General features: G+C 56.9%; 1 protein-coding gene across 3 annotated transcripts in view; it reads right to left on the bottom strand.

Moving 5' to 3' along the window:
• Nucleotides 1-311: 311 nt before the first annotated feature.
• The window catches only part of NTM (neurotrimin), an 826,130-nt gene continuing 801,066 nt past the window's right edge, over nt 312-25,375 (bottom strand). Inside the window, exons 6-9 of one of the 3 annotated variants that reach the window (XM_074356873.1) lie at nt 24,908-25,028; nt 19,643-19,794; nt 6,388-6,492; nt 312-6,099 (exon numbers count right to left, since the gene is read on the bottom strand). In XM_074356873.1, the coding sequence (XP_074212974.1) occupies nt 6,389-6,492; nt 19,643-19,794; nt 24,908-25,028 (377 nt within the window). In that variant the 3' untranslated portion in view covers nt 312-6,099; nt 6,388. Of the gene's footprint in view, nt 6,493-19,642; nt 19,795-24,907; nt 25,029-25,375 lie in introns of all 3 variants that reach the window. The other 2 variants (XM_074356874.1, XM_074356875.1) reach the window with 2 other exon arrangements.

Here is a 25,375-nt window from a genome sequence, read left to right as displayed (position 1 = left end):
GGGCACCACTGACCTGCTCCTGGTCTGTCCCTGCAGCCCGCCTGCCGCGCACTCAGGGAGAAGTTTCTCTTTTTAGATTTCTTCTCTATTTTATCTTTTGCTTTTCATTTTTCTTGCTTTTTAAACTCCATTAGGACACTGAGAGAGAGGAATTTTGCACTTAGCAGACGGCACCTGTTGCCCTGCATCTAGTCCCTGTCTGTCTCCCTCTGTGAGGGTGTGAACGCGAGGAACTGGGGGCAGGAGTGAAAAGAATGACATGGAGACGGCGTGAGTCTGCCACTCGATAAAGCAATTTATTTTGTGTTCCCTCATCTTTCTCCCTCATCCTTCCAAGGGGCGGCAAGGACCCCTCCCTCACCCACACGTGCTCCACGTGACGCCCTTCGCGGTGCCGCAGACACGGCTGGATGTCCCCATCTGGTCCTCCCATCAGCCCTGCACGTGAGTGAAGCTGGGACTGAGCTCCGTCCGCCGCCTCGCACACCCCTGCTCTTCACAGAGGAGTCCCCAGGGAAGCCCGGAGTCCAGGGGGCAGGATGCACGCTGCGGGGACTCAGGGAGGCTAGAACCCACCCAACAACACCCCAGTGCTTCTAACGAGACCTGCACAAACGTGTCTGGGCTCTTGAGCAGAACACTTGTCGGGACGATGCGATACAATCATGATAAACCGCATCTGGAGACCCCTCTCTTCGTTACTCTCTCCTGTTATTTTGAAGATGGATCTTGGGGCGAGCAGGTGTCACCTGTTTTGAAGAATTAAGTGAAGAAGTAATTACAGTAAATACCACACGCGCACACGCACACGCACACATTGTTACTGGGGACGGAGGATTGCGCCGAGTCCCGACATGGATTCCGTCCCCAGACTTTGAGATGCACGACAGTCCACTCTCCCTTGTTCGACTTGTGTCACACAGAGATCAAAACTGAACAGCAGCTCGGGGCTAATATCACTTCTTGTTCCAGAAAAAGCCGCCGTCTTTTCTTAGACAACAGTCCCTTCCGAGGGCCGCAGGGTCTGGCCCTCAGGTTCTCCTCAAGGAGCCGCTTCAGAGACCTGCAGAAGCGGCAGCACAAGGCTGTGCGCTCCCTTCCTCTGAGCCGTTCCGGACACAAAGACAAGGCGCTGGCTGTGGAACCTACCCAGATTCACAGCGTCGACTGTCATTTATCAGTAACGCAGCTTTCCAATTTTTTCTTGCAGAATTCTTATAAAATCTGAAATTACTTGATTATTTAATTTTAAAGATAGAAAAAAATTAGCAATCTTCCATCACAACATCTTACACAAAAGATAAGGACAAGGAACCCAGCTAGCTAGTCGTGGGATCAGAACTAAAACCTGTTCTACTGATGAGCAATTCTGTTCCTTAGCAAATACTCAGGAATCCCAAAACACAGATTCACCAGGAGACAGGTAAACGCTACGGCCATAGCCAACTTATATTTCTCGCAAGTTCTAATCAAATAGAGACTCTGAGGGAGGAGCAATTCACTTTCAAATAATGCTAATGATCCGTAAGATATGGAAATGAGCTCAGGCTTTTGTAATATGTCAGAAGCATATATCTGAGTTACCTGGAGGCTTGCGTTGGGTTAAACCAACATTCAAACCACTAAAGCCAAACCAAGCCTCCTCCAGATGAGATCCTGCATCAAGATGCATCCGATAGTCACTGTAAGAAGTAACCTCAACTTGAGCTCTTGAGAAATTAGGGCGTCTTCCGTGGAAAGCCTGCTGTTTCCGTCACGTAAGGCTATGTGGGGGGCGGGCAGGGCTGTGGGAGCGGGAAGGCGAGCATGAAGATGTGAAGATGCAGAGACCGGAGGTCTCCGTGGCTCACACCCACGAGGCTGTCCACGTGCACGGACTGTCTCGGAGGCAGACAGCGCTGGACGCTCACGGAAATCCTGCCTGAATTAAGAGCAGAGAGGGTGAGAACTGATAGCTGCAGGCGTGGCAAAAGAGACACCCCTGCCCGCTCAAGCCCCAGGGAGCAAGTTCTGAACTGAATTAGTTCTGGGATCTGCTCTAAAACAAACATTTTGAAAAATGCTTGAAAGGTATTAGCTAGTGCCTCGCATGGATACAAACAGCCTCAGTTCTCAGCTGTTCTTCTGGTGACGGGTGAACGACCGTCATGTGTGTGTACGCTCGGCCAGCAGCAGCAGGGCAGCGGCCGGGCTCCCAGGGCTGGACGGTCACCGGCCACATCTCCCCTTCTACACAGGTCATTCTCCTCTAATGAGAAATACTTCAAACTTTTACCACCATGAGAATTTTTTTTTAATTGTGGATGAATTGCTGTTTCCAGATTACACATTTTTAATCAAAAAACCCCACACATTAAAGGGACATTCCTGTGATTGATCAGTGTGGCTGTCTTCCCTTCTAAACTCAGGGTTCAGAGGCCTAAGACAGGGATGGGGTCAAGCCAATGGAACGCGCAGCGCCTCCGTCAGATTCTGGTGTTAATTCACTTGCTGACTGATCTCCAGCGTGGAGGACAGAGGCTGTCATTCATCACCACTGCCATCATCACCACCCACAGTGACAGCAAGGAGCATCTGAGGATCACCAGCAGCAGTGCGGCTCCAGTTTTGCAAACCCTGCTCGGCAGAAGGCAGGGCTGCGACGCCTCAGGGTGGACCTCTGAGCCCGCTGAGGGGAAGAGTTTAAGGGCCAGGCATGGGGGAGGCGCCCTGTGGGGCTAGGAGGGAGTGGCAACTTGAAAGAAGATGAATGTGATTCTGCTGGCGTGTCTGGTTAGCAGGCTTAGGGCTTGAACACCCCCCACGAGCACCACCGTCCCCATACACACACACACACACCCCCCTATGGGGTAAAATCTGCAAAACCTACATCCTGGTTTCCCCAAAGGACAGCCTCCGGCGAGAGATAGTGGATGAATCCTAACGTGTGCCGGTGGCTTGAGTCCCAGCGGTCCAGAATGTGGGGAGTGCAGGCCCGCCCGCGGCAATAGTCTTCCATCAGCACCTGTGCCCGGAAAAACAGCCCACACACCGGTCAGGATGCTTTCTGCACTCGCGCTAATGAGTGCCGCTTGACCGAGCTCCTGTTTCCCGGGGAGAGAGGCCGGGAACCACCCTCATGGGGCTTATCAAAGCCGTGTCCTCCGGCATTGAGCTCTAAGTCTGGCTGGAGGCCCTTCCTCATGGGCTTCCGTTAAAACCTGAAATTCAGCAGATCGGGGCGTGGGTGGCGCCCTGAGCAGAAGATGGGAGGGCACGCTCGTGAAGCAGGCGAGGGAGTGGCCCTGCCTGCTGGAGGCAGCCGTCGTGGCGAAGCTGGTTCTGAGACACGTGCTCTCGGAGGACCAGAGCGACGGAGAGCCGCCAGGTGGGAAGGGCTGTCAGATCGGCAAGCAGGTAAAGTGAAGTCCTCCTCATCGCTGTCCCTTTACAAAGCCGGTGGTGACAGACCAGTCACTCCGGGAGGGATGGTGATCGGGTGATGGGAGTTACGCTTCGTAGACACGGACGAGAAATCTCTGAACCCAGCGGGGTCACGGGCCGCTGTGCGCTCCGGTCCCGGCCACGTCTAGGAAGCCTCTGTCTGCAGACGCCTTGGTACCTTTTATTCAGAGGTGTTCTGGGCGCTAGTTTAGAAGACGTATGGAAATGACCTATGTTTTCCCTACTCTATTCCAGCAAGCGGGATCCACACTGAAACCCTCTGGTCCGAGTCTGTAGACGTTCCGGTCACAAGGGAGCTAGTAAATCTCACCCACCCACTTCCAGTCTCCGGAGGCCCGCAGCCCCCGCCTTCAGCAGCCCAGAGACCTCAGGGAGGGGTGACAGCGGTGCAGCCCCGGTGTGCGGGGCGGGCTCAGCCACTCGGGACCACGACGCCAGGAGGAAGCGGAGTCTCTGGCACCTGGTGGTGGGGGTGGGAGGTCAGAGGACACAAAGAAACCTGAAGTCGACAGTCACTTCTCAGTTCTGCTGGCAGCCGCTGGAAATGACACTGCCCTTCTCAAGCATTCCCCCTCCTCTTGGGGGGAACTGGGCCCCCAAGGGCACAAGTGCAATAATTCCCAAGTGTTCCGGCTCTGACCTCCTTTCCGACTCTCAGTGAATCTTCAGCTACTTACTTAATTCCCAGAATCAATCAGAACGGGCTAGAATTATTTGAAAACCATTACATATTAAAACCTACCTTTTCTCTTAATTTGTGGCTAGAGACAAGGTTTGGGAGGCAGGCTTGGATGGAAGGCAGTCCCCAAAACACCGGTTGATGTGATTTGGGATTGCTCGGTAGCAAACCGCAAGGTTCTGAGGGGTTTTTCTGGTGATCGCTGTGCTACCGGGAGGGTGGCTGCCTCCCAGAGCTGCTCACACGTGACAGCCTTTCCCTAGTGGGACTTGCATTCCGCCCTGGTGACCAGGGGAGGCATCTGAACGCAGCCAGGTGCTGTCAGCCTCGCCCTTGAACTTCTGGTGGCCCTGGAGGTGCAGAAACCACGAGACCCACCTTCCGTGCTTCTGTTGGAGCAGAAGGTGGTTTCCTGAACCCCTGCCTGTGCTCAGAGCCCACTCCACCCTCGAGGGGTCCACAGAGCAGTAGCCTGAATCCGGAGCCAGACCCCTCCGTGTTCTTCACGCTGGAGCCGCGCAGGCTCCTCTCCCCTCACCCCCCGCTTGAGAATGAGGTACCACACCAGGTGCAGAGGGACATGGAACACTTTTTAATGTCAAGTCAGAGACAACCGCTCCCTCCCCTAACCCCCAATCCCACTTCCCCTCTACACATCCGGGACCCCCCTCGAGGCCCCTCTGGCTCCCAGACTTCAGGGGAGGAATAAAAGCTTCCCTAAAAACTGCATTCTCTTCTCTTCCACGCACACGCACACAAAGGTGGGGAATTAAATAAAATAAACCGGGAGGGCTCAACTCTCCAGCGACCACAAAGGCACCCGCAATCCCCGTCCGGGCTGGAGCGAGTGGTGACTGACTGCCGGGTCGGGGCAGCTGCCTGCTGCTCGTCCCGAGGCGCTGGGAGGCGTGGGGCTCCTGTGTCGGCCCTCGCCTCCGAGAGCACACCTGGAAAAGATGCTACGCGTGGTGTTAGGGCTCTGTTTCTCTTTTCACGTTTTATAAATGTCTCTGACGTGTCAATAACCCAAGAAAAGAAAAAGGCAGGAGCTGATTACACAATCACCAGTAAACTCTATCATCTTTTAGAAGGTCAACACACAGCTAACGTCATTTACAGCATGCAGAATAATGTCTGAGAAAGGACCCTGCTGAGAAATTAAACGGCTAGAACTCTAACGAAAAAAATATATGTATATATATACTGTATAATATAGGTCATTAAAGGAAGCATCACCGCAAACTCAGGATACAGTGCAGGTCGCCCTTCTGTTTCTAAACAGCACGGAGAAGCATAGTATTGTCTGCGTTAAATGCCAGGAGAAGGAGAAATCTGTAGCGCTGGTGGAGGTGTTGGTTAAATTGCTTTTTTTTTTTTTTTGGTGGATTTGCCAAATCCTCACCAGGGGGTTGATGCCTGGCGTGTGGTCCACCGAGTGTAAACCTAGGTAACAACACACTATTCACGTTTAATGTTTAACAAACATACTTCTCTTCGCTCCTTTCATTTGTGTATCCTTTTAGTTTTGTCTTGTTTTTGCACTAAGTTTTAGACGCGTATCAGAAAATATAATTAATGAGATTAATAATGACTCAGAATCCCTTATTATCCATGATGTCCGTGTAGTCGAATGGAAAACAAACCCAAAGCTTAACGACATCTTTTGTGACTCTCGGTTGTGGGGCTGCTGTAGCCCTCAGGCTGTCTTGTTTCATTTCCTTTTTATTTATTTATTTTTTTGATTCTGCATTTCATCACACACACAATAGTGACACAGTCTGGGAGCCGGGCCACCGCGGCACCCCGGGCCCTCACGTCTCACTGCGTTTGTCTCTATTGACGGAACGTGGGGTGGCCGACTCCAGAAGTTTCCTTGGTGGGGGGCACCGCGGTGGGCAGAGCGGCTGAGCCCTGCCCGCCTGGTCACAGAGGCCACACGATGCGGCGTGCAGGTGGGTCCACAGCCCGCGTGCCTTCTTCCCGTTTGGAAAAAAAAGAAAGAAAGAAAGAAAGAAAGAAAAAAAGAAAGAAAACTCAGTTGTACCTACATCTCTGCAAGGCGGCTTCCAATTTCCTTGTTCACCTTGCTTCCCCAGAGTACTCTGCCCCCCCGGAACCTGCGTCCCGTCAGGCTCTGCTTCTCTGAGTTTCGTGGGGCTACGTCTGACTTGGGACAGGGGTGCTCAGGTCGCTGTCTTGCCGTTGCGGATGCGCTGTGGTCGCAGCGGCAGCGGCTCGTCCCCGGCGGGGGAGGTGGCACTCACATCAAAACTTGAGGAGGAAGAGGTGCAAGACGAGGAGCGGGAGCAGCCGCGCGCAGCCTGCCCTCCGGGGCGTCCCGTTGCTCACCTCGCTGACGGCGCCGGGGCCTGCGGAGAGAGCGCGCTGTCAGGAGCCCGCCTGCTGCAGAGGCGCCCGACTGGGCGCGGTCCGCGGTCCGGCTCCGCACGGCAAACCAGGCCTCGCTGGCGGGAGCCCTCCGCAGCCTCGGTCCCGTGGACGCAGCTGAGGAGAGGGGAGCCGGCCTGGGCGGGAGGGGACCTGAGGCTCAGGTCACCACCGTGTGCAGGTGGTGGCTACCCCTTTACTGTCAGAACGTGCAAGGCCACAGCCAAGGGTCAAGTTCAAGAAGAAGGCGGCAGATTAAGTAATACCCTACACAGAACTCCAGAGAGCTAGGCCCCGGCATCGTCTGCATCAACGTCCAGCCCCTCTGAGCACTGCCTGCCTTATGCATCCATGTGCCCCTCCAGCCGCCCCACCTGTGCTCCCCGTGTCCTGCAGGAGGGCACCTGCTGGACACGCCCACGGCCGCACCTGCCTGGCATCTGTCCTGTCAGTCACTGGTCTGAAGGCAGCGCCCGGGCTCCAGCCTGCAACACTGGGCCTCTCTCGCATCTGGACGAGGCAGTAGAAGACCTGGCTCAAGTACCACCTGCCTGAAAGGCCACAGCCAGCCCGCCCGGGGTAGGACCAGGCAAAGAAACAGGAGGCCTTTCGCAGTGTGCATGGAAGGAAGCGGGGATGTGTGGGCAGTGCGACGCAGGGCCTGCCAGAGGCGACGTCTGTGGGTGGGAGGTGGACCGCACAGTTCCCTAAGAGGCACATGGCCGGCCTTGAGATGGAACCAAGTTCAGGAGGCAAGAAAACTCTGAGGGCACCAAATCCCCCAGCAACTTCCTCATCACGTGAAGCATAAGCTTCCTGGCTCCCTCAGCCCCGTGGCCACGAACACCCGTAACGAACGGAGCTCTGATTCAGGCACAGCACACGCAAGCGTCGATGCCTAGATGGATCAGGTACCTAATGGAGCCGAGCGCCTTCCTGGACTGGACTCACTCTGGCAGGCTCTGTGGCCTTGAATCTAACAGAGGTGTTTAAAGCTGGTGTCCTCCCTAAGCCCATGTCCTCACCGAGTCGAAGGAACAAAGCCAGGCCTGCTCGCCTGACCTGGACACCGGGCACGGAGGCACCTCCGGCTGAGGCAGGTCAGCACCGAGCCAGCTTCGTGAGCCCACGTGGCCTTACCCCGCAAGTCCTAGAGCACCCGGGCTGTGAGCACTGCCCACATGAGCTACTTCTTGGACCTTGGGGACAAGTCTGATCCTGGGGCGGTGGCTAAATGGACAGTCACAAGTTTGAAATGCAGCAGGTCACCCAAAACGTGTTTCTCTGGCGCCTGGTTCCAAGTGGGGGAAGCAACATTTGCCCCCCAAAACCCCTCTTTGGCATGCAGAGTATTCCACGCTGAAATAATCACGGCCCAAAAGACTCAGGGAGAACCTTCCCCCTCCCCTCAACCGCCTGCAGAACGCAGACGTCTGTGCGCGGGGTGCCTGTTCCCGGAGCAGCGTGAACCAGGAGTGCAGACGGGGAGGAACCTGCAGGGTCGCTGTTAAGACACCTCCCTGGGCCCCATCTCTCTGCCTGGCCCAGCACTGCTCCTTTGCCAAACGTTTGCTTTTCCGTCTCCAGATGACTCGCCCTCCTCCCCTTTGAAGTCCCAAAGCCCTGCCCCCAACATCTTTTGTCTTTAGCTGAAGATGGTATTAAAGGGGATGTAGTGACCTATAATGAAAAAGAACATGAAGAAGGAAAGTATGTATGTGTATGTGTGACTGAAACAGGATGCTGCGCACCAGAAATTGACCCATGGTAAACTGATTATACTTCGATTAAAAAATAAAAGGAAAAATAAGTAAAGGTGAGGGATGGGGCCATTTTGGTGAGTGAATCAGTTCCCCTGAGTCTCTTCCATGTATTTATGTTATTCAACTTTCATTTTATTTTCTTCTGTTCATCTGTCTCATGTCAGTTTAATTCTTAGACCAGCCAGAAGGACCTAGAAGGGGGTGGAAATTTCCTTCCTCCCCAACAGCTCTATCCCCAAGACCCGAGCGTCTTGGCGGTGCAAGTTCTCGCGATGAGAAGCACGGGGACACCGCTCTGCCCTCCTCCAGGAAGGGGGACTGGGCGACACGGAGCCGAAGGCAAGGGCAGTGGAACGCCGTCCTTCCCCCAGCCCACGTCGGGCGCAGGGGACAAAGGAGCGCTCCCAGAGGCTCCGGGCGACTTACGGCTCAGCGTCAGAGGTGCGTATCGCTGACCACCGACTGCATCTTCTAAAGCTAACTAGTCGTTTCTACATAAACCACCAGCAGAAACTCCAGGCGTTACGCTCACTCACTGCCGTCTACACAGCATTCCTTGGAATCCCAGGAGAGAAGCCGCCCTGCGGGCTCCTAGAGGGAGGGGCTCCCTCTTTCTCTCCTGTGAGGAAGCCCTTTGCCTCTGGGCCACTCCGCATCCTGATCCTCCCTGCCAGACCCCTGCCCGAGCCCGGCGCTGACCCTGAGGCGCGGAGGCTGTCCTGAGCCCCTGGGAGCAGCCAGTTCCGAGTTGATGGGCAGGGTCAGTGGCTGCACCCGCTGCCCACGCGCACACAGCTCCGCGACTCTACACGTGTCCTGCGCGCCTGGCTCGCGGCGTCCGGACCCACGCGCGTCCGTTGGCACAGGGCCCCTGTCCTCTTTCACCTTTGTCTCTCCAGAACGCGGGCTCGCACAGCTCTGAAACCCACTGCCCGCCCCGTGGAAGGAGGAGGGGGGCTCTTCTGTCTCTCCTGCCCTCCCCCCTCCCAGGGCTGCCCGGCCTGCAGAGTCCCTGCGGAGGAGGACGGAGGCCACCACACGCCAGGCAGACAGCCCGGCGGGGGCCCGGCTTGGTTACCAGGTAAGAAAGATCAGAAACCATGTTTGCCGGCCAGGGAGCCTGCAGCGTCTGGTGGGGGGAGGCAGGGGGTGGCCGACACGGGGCGCCTGGCAGTGGCCGTGGCGCAGCAGGTGCTCCTTCGGACGTGTGTTTCTGCTCAGGGCTGTGCCCTTGTAGGCCCTTCGTGCTGGGACGCCCCCAGAGAGCCTGCAGGGAGGGCGCCTGACTCTTGCGTCAGAGAACTCTTCCCAGAGAAGAAAGGAAAAGGGCACCCCTGTGTGATGTGCCTGAACAAGCCGCCACCCTCCTGTCCCAGGCCCGCCCGTGGGGCAGTCACTCCCTCTGGAGACCCCGTCCAGCGGGCCTCGACCCCCACGCCCTCTCCTCCCCGGCCCGCCCTCTCTTAGCCTGTCCTGGCCCCCCATCTGGACACAGCTGCTCTGGAGGAGGAGATGGGGTGGTCCCAGGGGAAAGCTGCAGGTGGGGTCTCCCCATGTCCCCTGGAAGAGGACACGCACTGGCTCTCTGCCACCTGCAGCCTGGACTCCTGGGTTTACTCCTTACGCAGACCCCAGGCTGATGTGTCTGTGACTCCAAGCTGACCAGACTGTTAACCTGTCTGATTCCTTCAGCCTTCACACAACTCCCCAGCTGCTCGGTAGCACACTCCACATTTCATAGCCCACGAGCCGCCAGCCAGCTTAGCCTCTCTTCCCGCCACGCGTGCCCCAGGGTCTCCCTGCCCCGACTCCCTGCAACAGCCTCTCGTCGCTCCTTCCCATCCTCACACCTGCTGAAATGCTCTTCGCCCAGCTCACTCCCACCCCTGTTCCAGGTTCTGTTCTGGCCCCCAGTCACCTCTTCCAGGCAGCCTTCCTTGACTTGCTCCAGTCCACGTCCACAGCCCATACACACCCCACTGTTAAAACGCGCACCACCCTGTCCTACAGCCCTCTTTATTTGTCTCCCGTGCATTTCCCCCTCTGTGCTGTCAGCTCTGTAAGGGCGGGGTCTGTGCCCAGCTGGGCCCACGGCAGGAATTTACTAAACGTTTGTTGAAGGAAGGAAGGGACCAGAACGTTGTGAGCCACGCTGATGAGTCCATGTTTACTTTGTCTCTGTGTTTTCCTTTCTCTTAAGGTTCTACTTGGAGGGAAAAAAAAAAAAGACAGACTCAAAACAAAGCAAAACATTCTTTTTTTTACCGTGCCTTCTGCTTTACCTCAATTTTCTCTTCAAAAACACCCTTCCTCTCTTTTTCTAATGATTTCCAATAAAAGTCCCTGAAAATTCCTGTGGTTGAGGGAAGCTCTACACGGAAGAACCACGTTGATTAGAATTCCAGGCGGAGCGCTCGCAGCTGGGAAGGGGTTCCAGCCCCTTAAACCCTCATGCGTGACATGAAGATGATTATCCTCTGTCTAATGTGTGGACTCTCAACCTCAGGGAACTTAAATGATTTCCCCAAGGTCCCTTGACTTCTGCCACCAAATACAATCTCCTTCCCACTAACCCAGAGCCGTCGCTTTGTGTAACTCACACGTCCCTGGAGAGTAAGGGAGAAAAAAGAATGAGGCCACAGGAGACGCTGGGCACCGCACAGGCCACCCCCCGCCGACCAGCATGGGAAGACCACTTCGAGAGGAGGACCTTCTGTGCCGGGTGAACCCCAGGATCCTGGAGCAAGGACCCTTCAGCGCCCACACTGGCCAGAGCGAACATCAGCCCACCTGTCCGGGAACTCGGCCACACAGACGAGGCCTCTGTCCCCACCCAGCCTGGCCTCCACTCTGCGCCGCAGGCCTCTGTTGCCTCTGACTCATTAGAGAGCTGTGGAGGCCGAAAGAGACTAATTACCAGGACAGTTAGGGTCCCGGGAAACCGTGATGAGTGTCAATTATCCATCGGAAACATCTGGCAAGAATGAAAGCCTCAAATAAGAAGCATTTTATTTGTAGCCAAGTGACTCACCCAGAACCTCCCCCTCCCGTCCCCCTTCCCCTCCCTCCCGACACGTCCCTTCCGGCTCCGAGTTAGGCAGAGGGAGGGAGAGCGGGGTGAGCGAGGCCAGCACCCAAGGCCAGGATCTGAGGAGATCACTGCGTTAGAGCATCCGTGTGCAGGGCGAGAGGCAGGCCCTGCGCAGTGGGGCCCAGACGCGGGGCTATTCTGGGCCCTGACGGGCGCTCGTTAGTCTTGGCAGCAGAGACGAGTTAGACCTCCGCGAGGGGGAGGAAGCACCTGGGGAGAATCGGGTGCCCTTGGGGCCTTGGGGACAGTTAAGCTAAGTTGACGCCAGGCCGGCCCAAGGTCAGGGTGGTTCCCACTGGGCTGCTTCCTGGGGTTAGCGCTGAAGGGAAGGCATCTTGGAGGAAGGCAAAGAGTTTTGGGTGCCCCATCCCACCAAGGCAGCAGCTGCCTGGACAGGAGACATGCCAACCTTTCCCAGGGCTCAGAGCCGTGGTTTTCACTTCTAAAAGAAATGAAACACCGCCACTGTCAAGGCAGAAAGCCGCAGGGCACGCCAGCTTCACCCTCCGATGGTTTTCGGGGAGGAGCCGGTACTCCGGTCCAGCCCCTGCTGTCCAGACCACAGCCCAGCCCGCATCCTCGCACCACGGCCTTGCTGGGACGTGGCGCCCTCGGCTGAGGCAGGGGCTGGGGAAGGATGTGAATGGTCCTCACAGCGGATCCCTGACCCGGAGGGAGTCCGCACCCCCACCTGTGTCCACAGGGGACGCCCGCACCACACAGCCGGGGGCCCAAGCCCAAGAAGACTTCTCTGCAGAGCAACCTTCTTTCTTAGCTGGAGTCTGTGGGCTTTAGCATAAAATCGGCTGATTCAAACGGACCGTCCTGTAGCACCCTGAGTGCTGGCACCCAGGCTGTGTTAAGCTGCACCCATCTATGCATTTTAGAAACGCTGGTGAGAGGAAGTACCAGAGGGGCCGAGGCATCGATACTTGGCTTCTAAGGAGTCAGCCAGCAGAAGGCTGGCCCGGAGGCCTCGTCAATCTGGGGTAACCCAAGGCAGTAAGACCTGCGTCTGCGCTGCTGAGAGCCGCCCGTGGCCATCTGGGCGCCAGCCCCTCCCTGCTGGCTAGCCCGGGAAGGACCCCCGCTTCACCAACTCCAAGCTCTCAGGACGATCCGAAGGGCCTGTCCTCCTGACCGGCTGGAAGCGGGATGCTCTCCAATCTCCCAGTTCCCTCTTCAGCTGGGCGCCTCTGCGTGTGCCCGCCCTCGATACAGAGGACGGACAACCCTTCCACAGAGACTATCAAACCACCGTGATGGTATCTTACAATTCTGCCTGTCAATTCTACCTGAAATACAGGAAAATAAAGCTAAAAAAGAAAAGAAAATGACATTGAAGCCTTTTGCACTGAAGTGATACGATTCTCTGCACAAAGGTCGTCACGCAGCGGAGGAAAGATGACCTAGGAGAAAGTCAGTCTGCACCAGCTACAACACCTGGCCAAAATCAGATGAGATCGTCCCCGCGAGTACAAGCTCTCAGTCCACTCTCCAAAGGCCCCTGAGACACCAGAGCCCTCTTCATCCAAGTGGACATCAGCAACGCTGAGAAGCCTCTCCCGAAAAGACGGGGGCTGGACCTAGTAGTGATGGACGTAAGGGCTGGTTTATGATCAGGAGTGGAAGGGGTGACTCAGGGAAGAGCTGACGTAGAGTCAGGGTGGCGGAGGAAGGCGGGCGGGCTGGCTGGCCCACGCGGTCTGCGCGTTTAGCAAGGACAGTCCCCGGGGGAGACAGCTGGGCCCTAGAAACCAGCCCAGAAGCCAAGGAGAGGCTGTTCTCATGAACTGTCTCATCCAGGTACCCCTGGCTTGAGTTTCCTGGCGCAGGACAGAGGTAGCTGGAAAGCGGAAGGACGGTCTGCAGAGAATCTTGGAGCAGAAAGCCACCCGGCCTTTCACCCCAAACCACACGCACGTGGACGTGGGCACATGTCGGGGAGCGTGGCCTGCGGCACAGCGGGGCTGCTGGCTTAGATGGGGCTGGTGGCCGGCGGCAGGGCGGGGTCCCGGGGGCGGTCGTGCTTGCTGGACCTCTCAGGGGGAGAAGCGACTGGCCCACAGTGCCGCAGAAGCAGAAGTGGCCTTCTCCACGGCAGAGGTCTGCAACACCTCCAGCCCCGCTGCCCCGTGCAGACACTCCTCCCTGTGGCCCCCGAGGGCATCGCGCTTCAGTGGCCACGCAGGTGCAGGACTGTGTGACCCTCATTCCTGACCTTCCTAGAGCTCGTCCTTGGGCTTTTCCCGGGAGCACTGGTTCAAGTCTTGAGCAGACGAGGATGTCCTTCTGCCCCCGTGGGAGGGAGACAGAAGGAAGGTATCCTCATGTTTGCCACAGACGCCCCTCCTGCTGCCCGCTCGCTGTGACTTGGTTCCAGGAAGAGATGCAGACACTGTTTCCACGCCGGGTTTGTCATCGTGACATGCCATCACCACTGGGTCCAGCCCCCAGAGCAGGAGCCCCTGGGGGCCTCCACGCGAGCCCTGGTCATAAGCTCGAGACCCTTGGCTACCAAGAAAACAAGACAATCCTTAAAATCTGAGTGTGTATTTTCCTCACGAACCTGCCTGAAATTTGCGATGTTGTGATGTATTAATGCAAAGCCAGGTAGAGAGGTAAAAAAAAAAAGGAAGACAGAAAAAAATCAAAGAAAAGTAAAATGAAAAATAAAAAAAGAACCGCTCCCTTTAAACCTCCAAGTCAATACCTCTGGTCAATCCACAAAGTGATCTTCCTGCCAACAAACCCAGTGCTTGTAGCAGAACCCAAGTGCCCAGGGAGGCACAGGGCCACCGTCCCAGTCCGGTGGGCGGAGAAGGGCAGATTTCATGGCAGGATGGATAGAAAGGAAACATAAACCTTCTAGAAGCAGGGCATGGGGATTTCTGTTTTGTACCTTCTGTATTTGGACGCACGTCCCATAGAAATGCCAACGGCTGGGTGTCCGGGCTGAATCAACTGTCTTTAGTCCTCTGCGGGGCGGAGCTGACCATCGCCCTGACTGTAACTGTCTCCCTCTGATACACAGAGTTGACTCGCTCCCTGTTCTTTACTAAGTGGATCTGACGTTTGCCGCGAGGTTCACAGGCATTAATCAGCCAACCTTACCCAGCCCACTGATGCCATCGAATCTGACTCCACGTCCAGGAGATGAAAGACACAGGAGAGGAACTGCCACAGAGCTGCTGACTCTGCAGGGAGGCCCGGCTTGCTGGCCCGTGGGGGAGGGGAGGGAGGGAGGGAGGGACAGGGGCACATCCCTGAGTCCTTGTTCATCACAGTGGGACTCTTCTCCACCAAATATGAATATGACAGACGGACATGCAATCTGTTGTGTTTGCAAAGGGGAGCAGAGACATCCTTCAGGGGTGGCAGGAGACGCTGAGAAGGAGTGAGATGCTCGTGTCTGAATCTCTCTCATCCGTCTGGATGCTGGGCAGCAGAAGAGTCTGGAGCATCTCTTAAAGCCAAGAGCTCCCTGTCAGTGGAGATCGGAGGTGCGGGGAGCATAATGTGGGGGTACCCCGGAGAGAAGAGGTAGCTCTCTATTCTACGGGGGGCAGCAAAGGAGGAGGGAAAAACAGAACACACACACACACGGGAATGAATGAGAGAAATGCCCCGGCACACGGTCTGTTTTCTCTAAAATCTCCCTGAGCTGTACAAGAGTCCAACAGCTACACCGGAGGCCGCCCTAATCCAAGTCTTGGATGTTCTAGATGCCTCCCCCCTCCTACCTCTGGCCCTGACCCACCGCCCTGCACCCAGCAAGAAGGGCATCTCAGACTCCACGTGGAGGGCTGGCCTGGAGACCCGTCCCCGCTTCACAGTGGACAGCAGAGGCAGTGAGGACGCGCAGCTCTGGGTCAGCAGGTGGATTCTCCCACCCCCGGTCCCGTGCTCCCAACCAGGTGGGGATTCGTCTGCTGAGCACTTCCGTCGGCTTCCCTTTCTTGTCCTGTGTCTGTTTCGTTTCCCTGCCCGTGGCTCGTCACCATGGCACTCCACGTCACCAAAGTGAATACTGCATCCCTGAATCTTTTCGTGATGAAAGTCCTTTTCCTCATCTGGCAAACGGCGTCCCATACAGCGCAAGTCCTGCTACCTCCTCCCCCACCTGCCACGTCGAACACTGTCTTCCGATGACTGTTTGCGCAGGCGGGTGTGAACGGATGGACAGGGTGGGTGTGCGGCAGGCGGGATGAGGATGACCGGGGCGGGCAGGTGCAAGGTGGGAAAGACATTCCCCAACTGTCTTCACAGCTGCCTGCCTGCGGGGCTATCCTAGGGTCCACACTGTCCTTAGAAGATGGAAAACAAGCAAAACAACACACACACAGCACGGGTTTGATTCCACCACTTGGCCCGGGGCCACTTCTGCCCAAATGCTCGGTCGTGGTCTTAATGAACCCCTCTGGCTGGCCAGTGGCCTTGAGAAGACCTGCAGGGCTGTGCGAACAGAGACAAGGGACGCCGGCGTCACACGCGGGCCGGGCTTGAGCGGAAGGGGTGGAAGGGGCTGGGGGAGGGCTGGGGCGACGAGTCGGCGGGGCGCGTCCTGGGGCGTGACGGGGGACGGCCGCCCCCGCGCAGACCGGATGGGAGCGGCTTGCGGCGTGCAGCGCTGTCTCCCAAGCCTCGGGCTTGTGTTCTCGGTTGGATGCTGGGGCTGCTCTCAGGAGGGGGAGGCGGAGCGGTTCTAGTTCACGGAGAGGGAGCTGCATCTGCCCGCGCGCGCAGGGCTCCCGCAAGGAGAGAGGGCCTCTGTCTGGACGGGAACCGAGCAGTGCACCCCCCAGGTCGCTGGCCCTGCCGGCCTCCCTCCCTCGGAGCCCTCCCTGCGAGCCGGCTGCCGTGGTTCGGGAACACCCGAACCTTCGCGCTCGCGGCGTTTGCTGCTGTCGCTGGGCCGGGGCTGGGTTGACTCCCTGCCTGCTGGCTCAGCCTCCCTCTCTCGGCCTTTGGCTTCATGCGGGTCTCTGGGCTTCGAGGTGTCGGCGCTGTCTCTTGCCCTCTCCCCTCCCAGCCCTTCCGGGGGAGGGTGGACAACATAAGCAGAGAAAAGGGAGCTCTCCTCGGAGTGTCATCGGCTCCCAGTAACATCCACTCAGCACCTGTGCAGCTGGGAGCCGCAGGTGAAGCACAGCCGGGGGCGGGGGGCTCCAGCAGAGGGTGGGGAGGGGCGTCCACACCGCGGGGAGGATACTGACCTTGCAGCAAAGATGAGCTTGTGGGCTCACTTAGCTCTAAGTCGGGTGAGGGACACACAGGAGAGAAAAATGAAAACAAACACGTGTTATATACAGCAGCTATGTATTTGCCATATATAGTTTGTACACCGCTTTTCACAAGCACTTCTGGAGGGGTGGGTACGTGAAGGAAGACGCAGAAACCAGCGGTGGGAGGATGAGATGCAGCGTGCGGGATGCTGAGTGCTCGGTGCGAGTGGCGGCACTTGTGGTTGGAAGGCGAGGGAGCTGGTCGCCGGAGCGCGCTCAGCGCGGGAGGACTGACCCCTTGGCTGGTGCTGAGTCAGGGTCCTGATTTGGTAATCAAGGGCCAAAGTCCCCTTCCAGACAAGACGTGTGTCACATCCACGACCCACCTTGTCTCACACTGGGAGACCAAGCTCAGGAATTTCTGATCTCGCGGCATCCTGGACGGAGCAGGACGCCCCGGAAGCTCTGTGACTCGGATCACAGATCACAGGGCAGGGCTCTACTGGTCTCCGGCAGTCTCTGCGATCTTAGGGACCAGGTGCTCAAAACCTAGCGGTTCCTGACGGGAAGGACCACCCCTGCCCCGTGTGACTTAAGTACCTCCAGGATACGGACCACGACGGGTCTTCTGGCACCAGCATCCCTCACTTTTCAACGTTAGGTCATGTGGCGGCACCGCATGGGCAGGGTGGTGGGAGATGATGACAGTTTGGCTGGCTCTCTGGTGCTGCGGGGGAATAACTTTGCCACAAAGCTCGCGTATTCGAATGAAGCGCAGGCTGCTTTCTGCTCTGCCCCACTCGGCTGGCTGGCTCTGGGTGGAGGGTCTTCCGACACTGGGAGATGACGGTAGGGGGCTCCCTAACACGTGTGTATTTGTCCTTTCTGATAGCGGGTGGCGTCCGTCGATAAGGAGTTTAGGGGCTGCGATGCCTGGACCAGCCGTAGCGAGAGCCAGCGGGGCGGGAGGCCCGTCTGCTCACCCGGGGGTTTCTCTAGCTCGGTGGCACCTGTCACCCAGGCGGCATCGCTGTGACGGCTCCTCGGAAACGCTCTCTCAAAGGAGGCCAAAAACCTGGTTTCTGTTTGATTAAATTTGGAAAGTTCTCCAAACTCTTCCTCCCTCTCAGGGATTTAGCACCTAAGGGCTCTGAGGCCCAGAGAGCGTCCCGGCGTGGACCCCACCCGCCTTCGTCTGACCCAGTCTTTCTAAGCTCCCATGCAAACCTACTATCACTTTCTAACACGTGTCTTTGGAGAGCCCTGGGGCCCAGAACGCTGGCAGGAACGGCCCGAGGTGGGTGCTGATAGACCATGTGGGGGGGTAGAGGTCTGCGTGGCCCACGTGGGGCTGCCCAGAGGAGCAGATTTATGACACACGCTTCACTGGCTCGCCTGCCACAAACGCCAGCGATTTCCCTCTGAAAGTTTGCTCTGCTCCCTCTTCTTATCATAAGACGGCTCAGGGGACGAGGCCAGGGCATTAGACAGCAGTGATAAAGCCAGCGCGAAGCTGCTCCGTGCATCTGATTCGGAAGAGCAAAGAGGTCAGCGGAGGAGGGAGACGGTTTCCAAGCAGGAGGAAGGCGGTGGGTGGAGGTCAGGGAAGCGGGCCAGAGCCTTGGATCTGCAAGGCGAACGGACGAGGGGGCCGCCCCTTTCTAATCCTGGCTCTCTGCTCCTGCAGACAGACATCTGCCAGAAAGCCCGAAGTCTTGACAAATGCGAGGGGCAATTATGACTGTGCCCGCGCGGGAGCCGTCAGACAGATCCCTCACTCTAGTCACAGCTCTGCCCGGTCGGATCCACCAGCTCTGGGGTCGAGGGCAGCACCACCCCCTGTCCCAGCCCTGTTGGGTGAAGCTGGGCTTTGTTTCCGTGCTGGGGAAAAGCGGGGCAGAATGGGACTTGGAAGCAGAGGTGGCCACTGGGGGCAGGCTGGGCCTGGACCCGCCGTGCTGCGGCATCCGCGGGGTGGGGTGAGCGCGGGGTGCTCACAGCTCTGGAACAACCGGGAGTCCTCAGAATAAATGGATCTAAGTTCTTGCCAATCACCTGCTCACCTCCTCAGCTTCCCCCCATGCCACGCATGCTGGCTGACGTGGGCGACCAGGGGAACAGATTTGAAAGATTCCCAGCTAACGGAACTCCTGTGGCCTTGAGGGATTGGCCCCTGAAACTGCCAGAGATCAACCCCACGGGCTGAGGGGAGACCCCGCACCCATCCCGGGATGAAAGCCATCACAGACGCCGGTGGCGCAGACGGGCGTCCAGACTCACTTGCCGGCAAGTGTTCTACCCACAGAAGTGCCGGCCGTGGGCCCTCCGGGCAGCTTCAATGTCACTTCCCTCGTGAGTTTCCGGCACCAGCACAGCCGCGGGATGTGTCATGGAGGCAGAGCACCTTGCCTCGAACACGCTAGTCCCTCGATAAGTAATGACTGAATGAATGAATGCATGAATGGTTATGTGACTTCTGTCAGGATGGCGGCTCGCGTGGACAGACAGCATCGTAGTCCAGCCCGCTGACACCCCTGGACGCAGACGGAGAACCGGGGAAGCGCCCATTTTCTGTGTGAATTCTCCCTCTGACACGAGTGTTTTTCAGGATCCCAAGGCCCACGAGTCTACTTTTATGAATATAATTCAGTTTCTCTTATGTCCCAGTGGCCAGAAAAGGTCTCAGAAACGGGGACATTTTACACTCATCAGGGATCCAGGGTTGAAACAGCACCTGTTTCTGGTCCCTATTAGATCCGGTGGTAACCCCCACGGTCGGTTCAGGACATACTGACGGGGGAAGCTGCAGGGTCACCTCAGTGTCCCCAGATAGTTCTCTCCTGTCTCCGGATGTCTCCTCTCAGAATAAAACCCATTCTTTTCCACGTGTTCCCCTCTCCCTGTGTCTACGTTCACACATGGACTGGTCCTCCCCCACCCCCTCCTCGGTCTTCCTCCCTGGCTCGCGGTGCCCAGCTCCTCCCCACTCTCCCCCGGCCCCTCCCCCCTGCCCGGCCCCTCCCCCTGCGCCCGGCTCCGGGCTCAGCCTCACCGAACAGCGTGATGCTGGCGTTGGTGTGGCCCAGCTTGTTGGAGGCCACGCAAGTGTAGTTCCCGTAGTCGTGCTCGGAGACGTTGAAGAAGATGAGCTTCGAGAGGAAAGGTCTGTTTTCCACTTTGACCCCCTTCCTCCCTTCAACCAGCCTGAGACAGACAAGAAAACGGGGGGACAGGGGATGATTATCCATGGTTTTCTCACAAGGAAGGAGACAGACTCTGGACTTCTGGCCTTCTCTCTGCCCCCTTCCTGACATCATTACAAACACTATTTTTTGTTTCCCCACCCTGCCACACAGGGAGCTCGCCACATGACACACACAGTTGCGTGTCTGTTGTACGCATGAGCCTGGGGACACTCCTGGCACAGCCCCGACATCCATCTCTCCGTACAGAAATCTAAGCTTTCTGCAGGCAGGTGCCGCCCACAAGTACACCGGGGCAGCCGTCTGCCTTTCAGCGCCACGCGGTGCTCGCAGTGGTGCTCAGAAGGTGTGGACGTAACGGACGTCGATGGTGATGATGAGGAAGGTGACGGCCGTGGAAACGAAACAGCCAGTCTTCAAAGAGAAAGAAAACCTAAGGGGTTTGAAAGCACAGTGTTTTCCAAGCACCTGGGTCAACAAATCGTCCTTGAAGGACTTGAGGCGTTCTACAAGCAACACCTTATTTGTGGCTGTGATTCGGGTAGAAGAATCAGGGCCCATTTTTACATCACGGACTCTGTGGGGCCAGGAGAGGTGACCTGCCCGGAGTACTATGGCAGCTCACCCTGAGAGGGACGGGCTTGGCTCTCCGAGGCCAGGGCAGTGTCCCCCAGCATCCCTGGGCAGAGTCCCGTGTGCCACAAGGGCCGATGGTCGGGGCCACGGCTGGTCTGTGGGGAGACAGCCAGGTGGACTTAGCAACCGCACAGATGGTGTCACGCGGCAGATGGAGCGAGAAAGGAGGCCTCTGCTCCGGGGCGGCGGCGGGGGTGGGGGGGGAAGCACAGCCCCATCTCTGGGGGCTGTGAGCGGCAATTCTTGCTGAAACTGCACATCTGCATGGAATTCATGAGACCAGCTCCTCTCTTTTCAGAAAAACTCCGGACTGCCCTGTTTTGGGGGACGGGCTTTACGCCAACCTTTTCCTTTCCCTGAAGTAATCAGTCTTCCTCGCCCAGGAGCCGAGTCTACGCTCCAGGAAAGACAAATGCTGGTGGGGAGAATCATGCTGCCGAGTGGAAGACCTCAGGGACCCCAGTCACAGCCCGTGTCGGGCCCGGCTGGCGCGGGATGCGTGGACAGTCACGTACGTCAAGGTCGGCGCATCCTGGGCCAGGCGCAGGGACACAGATTGGGGCGAATGGCTGGTATCGGAGCCGTCAGACCGAGAAAGACGACATTCAAGGCCGACATAGAAAGAGGAGCCCAGCAGGACCGTGATGGAAAACGCTTTGTAGAGCATAAAATGTTCTTCCACGCAATCTATTTCTGTGGCGTCAGGCTTGACAACCCCCTGCCCATCCCTGGGCCACAGTATGTTTTCGGCAGAGACGGCAGCTGCTTTGTCTTCTCCGAGGGTGTTGTCTCTGCTGGATGACGGGGCGCCCTCCCCGTTGCCAAAACCTTGGGACGCCGTGATCAGAAGAGAAGCCCTGGCTCTGGCTTCAGTCCTCAGCCCACGCCGGACTCCAGGGAGGTCAGAGGGGGTTGCAGGAGCTCGCCCTGCCTTCCCTGATGGAGATTCTCCTCCGGGAGCCTTTCTCACTCGTAAGCAAGGGGCAGTGCACTGGCCTGAGTCCACGGATTTCATTCAAACGTGAGCACTGTCCCAACGGAGTGAGGCAACCAGCTGTGTGGCCTGAGGCCCCGGTACTTCTATTTCCAGCTTGTTATGTAGACGCTGGTCCCATAGAGGCGCCCTACCGCCCACCTGCCTGGAGGCTTCCACGAGCTCAATTGGCTTATTGATCCCTTTTGCCATTTTTAATGCCATCCCTGGGCTGGGGAGGAAGCCTTCACATCAGACCCAAGCTGTGAATTAGATTTCAGCTCCGCGGTGGGGAGAGACACTCACCCGGCGCAGGTGCAGCCCGACAGCTCTGAAACATCTTTAGCTGAAAGCACGTAGGGCGGCAGGTGGTCCTTGGTGGCACATGGCAGCTGCTGGGGTGTCACTCCGTGTGGTCACACACTCCCTGTCCCACGCTCCTGCCAGGCTGCAGTTTCTTAAGGAACCAGTAGGCTTTCCAATGGCCTGAGTCCCGGGGATGGGTGGCTGTCGTTACGTCCAGTGTTCCCTTTCCTCTCCCTCAGATGCCCAGTGGCCGGCACTGAGTGTCTAGGTCACGGTCAAGAGGGACTTCCACTCTACCTCCTGAGAAAACTGCCTGTCCCCATCCCTCAGGCCCCTCTGATTGGCCTCAGGACTCTGCTCATCTCACCGGGAATGTGAGCTCAGTTAAGGCTGATCTTCCCCCTGGCAGGCGCAGTCTGCCGTGGGAGACCTGCCTGGCGGAGGTGACCCCGCTAGCCTCAGTGGGCCGGGAAGGACAGGCCCCAACAAGACTTTAGAACACAGACAACTCCATTCGGTGGGAGAACACTGGAAACGAGTAAGTGAGCATCAGATGGAAAACTGAGCAGAATCAACTAAAGCTGCTGTGAGAAGGACTCAAAGGAGGAACGGGAGCTGCCTGAGGCTGGGACTCTGAAGGCCTCGCGGGCCACACCGGCCCCCTCCTCCTGCTGGAGCCTCAGCCCCGCCCCAGACGCAGCAGCCGCTCCCACCTTGGCTGCTTTGGCCCAAGGGCCAGGCTTCTTCCTCCACATACTTTAAGATCTTGTTTCCCCTACAGGTTGCTTGCATTTTCCATCCTGTAAAGACTAGGAAAATACAGTGCAACTGACTGACCTCCATGGAGACCTGGACACCTGAAAGTCCAAGAATCTACCCTGCAGCCCAGGAGACTTTTGTTTTGGGCTTTTTTTTTTTTTTTTTTTTTTCCTGATCCTGGAACTTCACGCCTCAGTTTCTTATCAGAATAAAAAGGAAGAAAGAAAGAAGCAGGATTTCAAAGAAAGGCAACCATGTTTATTTATTTGGAAAATATTAGTCCCTTCTCCCTGATCCTGAATTCTTGGGAAAAAGGAGGAAAGCCAGCTATTTCTTCTCACCTCATCCTGCCTCAGTGCTTCCATCTATGAAGTGGGCTGGATGCACACAGCCCAGCTATGTTGCTGCCAGAATTTGTGCTTAAAAATGGAAAAGAGCTGCTTGTCGCTTGGAAGGCTGAGGACAAGACGCAGCAGGTCACACTGAAGCAGTAACGCACCTCTGTTCCAAAATGGCTTCCCCGACACTGACGCCGCTGAGTCACTCTGACTTGGGATTCTTGCCGCTCGTTTCTTTTCCTCTGGCAAGCCCCCATCTCTGTTTAACTTGCTCAGCTGCGTTCGTGCTGAAGAGCCCCCAGCCTTCCCGCTACACTCACTCTCACTCCCCCACCCCAGCCTCCTTCGTTCTAGGAAGAAGGTCATAATCTAAGAGCCACCTGAGCTCTAGGAACCACAAACCCATCGCGAGACTTCCATGCCGCAGACACAACTGCATCTGCGTGGACTTCCGGGACAGGAAGAACGCAAAACCCGCACCCTCTGGTCCTCATCACCTGCTCCGCACCCCAGGCCCTTCCCGTGAAACTTCTCCACCCTCCCCCCTGGTGGACACGCAGCTCCAAAGGCGCTGGCCTCCTGTGGTCCCCTTTGTCTGACAGAGCAAGTAAAGCAGTTTCTTTACTACTTTACCCAAAACTCTACTTCACCCAAGACTCAATTCACACACTTCAGCAACAATGTGTCTAAGTGACTTGGTTCTAAATGACATTTCAGAGACTGGAAGGTCTTGGTATCTGACTGGCCTCTTCAGGAAAGAATCCCAAAGCCCTGGAGACGTTCTGAGTCGTGTGGGCAGCAGACTGGCCTGGGTCTTCCGGCCTGGGTCTCTCGGGCTGGGTCCTGGCCTGGGTCTCCCAGCTTGGGTCCCGGCCTGGGTCTCTTGGCCTGGATCCCGGCCTGGTTCCCGGCCTGGGTCCTGGCCCGCAATTGCTCGCCTGCTCTCTTGCCCACAAGTAAGTACCCTCTTTGTTGCTCTTTTCCCCCAGCTTCTCAGCTCCTTAACTCCTTCCTCCTTCTCTGCCCCACATACACCACAGGACTTTCGGGTTGCCCCCTCCCCATTTCTGTGGAAGTGTTCTGACCGTGGACAGCTCTTGCACGCTTATTTGCCGCTCAACCACCTTAAAACAGCTCTTTGACAACAGTGAAGGCCGTGTGGCCTGGCCGTGCTGAGCCGCTGAACCCTGAGCTAACGTGCCGTCGGGTAACTCCTGGCAATGACCCTCCATCCTGACACGGCGGCCACGATGGGGAGGGCGGGGGAGGCCCCTCTCGTTTCTCCTGCAGGGAAGGTTCTATCTGGACACACAGGGAGGGCTCCCTGGGGTCAGGGCACTTGGCCCCACGGCCATGGAGAGTGTCTGGAGCAGAACTGGAGGCCCTGAGCATCACTCAGCGTGGTAGCCGCCCTGAGCATTCCTGAGACCCGAGACTCTGTTAAAACTAGCCGCAGGCAGAGTGCGTGGGCTCTGCACCTCTAACTCGGTCACAGGCCTCCGCGCTCCGGGGGCCCTTCCTGTGAGACTCTGCTTTCCTACAATAGCTTTTCTCAGGCTTGTTGGTTGGTGAGTAATAGTTCTGTGTGGCAACTTTAAAACACGGCAGAATAGAAACAGCCGCACAGACACAGAAAACAAACTTATGGTTCCGGGGGGAGGAGGGGAGAGGGAGAAATTGGGGGTTGAGGATTTGCAGATACTAACTACTATATATAAAATAGATAAACAACAAGGTCCTCCTGTACAGCAGGGGAGCCATATTCATACCTTGTAATGGCCTATGACGAAAAAGAATGTGAAAAGGAATATATATACGTGTAACTTAATCACTATGCTGTACCCCAGATATTAACACAACATTGTAAACTAACTGTACTTCAATAAAAACAAATAAATAAAAAAATAGCTGAAATTCATTAATATGAAGAAAAGACTTGTTTGTATTTAGCGTCCCCCTCCTAGGAGGAATTTGGAAGAGGAATTTGCAGGAATTCATTTGCATCCATCTGGAATGAGGAGCCTGGAAAAGCTCCCTCATCCTGGGGGGAAGTGAGGGGGGGGTCCAGTTTTCCTGGGGGGAGGCGGTGGGGGGGGTCCTACCTCTTGTCGTCCTTGTACCACTGGAACTCTGCCGAGGGGACTGCGGAGGCTTCACACTGCAGTGTCCCCTTCTGTCCCACGGGGACGCCTGTACCCTTGGCCTCTGAGATGTATGGTGGATCTGCAGGAAGAAGACGGTGCAGAACATCTCAAAATGCATCTGAAGTGAGGCAGGCTGCCTCGTTCACCGACCTCGTTTTCCACTCCCTGCTCTCTGCCTCTGCTGTCCGCGCTGTGCGGGAGCGTGAACCCATTCACTGCTGTTCCAGGGCTGAGCTGTGCCTTCCTTGCAGGCACTGCTCCCGTTCCCCTGCGCACGGCCTGAAAGACCAGGGGCTCCGGCGGATTTCCTGATTAAGCTCTTCAACTTTCCCAGGGTGCTGCCAACCCTACACACACCACGCGGAGTGACAGTCAGCACCTTTCAGCAGCCTTACAGAGTTTCTGCAGCCCGGTTCCAGCCAGCGC

This window comes from Camelus bactrianus, chromosome 33, assembly GCF_048773025.1.
Source record: "Camelus bactrianus isolate YW-2024 breed Bactrian camel chromosome 33, ASM4877302v1, whole genome shotgun sequence".
Lineage (NCBI taxonomy): Eukaryota > Metazoa > Chordata > Mammalia > Artiodactyla > Camelidae > Camelus > Camelus bactrianus.
The sequence above is the reverse complement of the archived record's forward strand: the minus strand, read 5'-3'. Positions and strand labels throughout refer to the sequence as shown.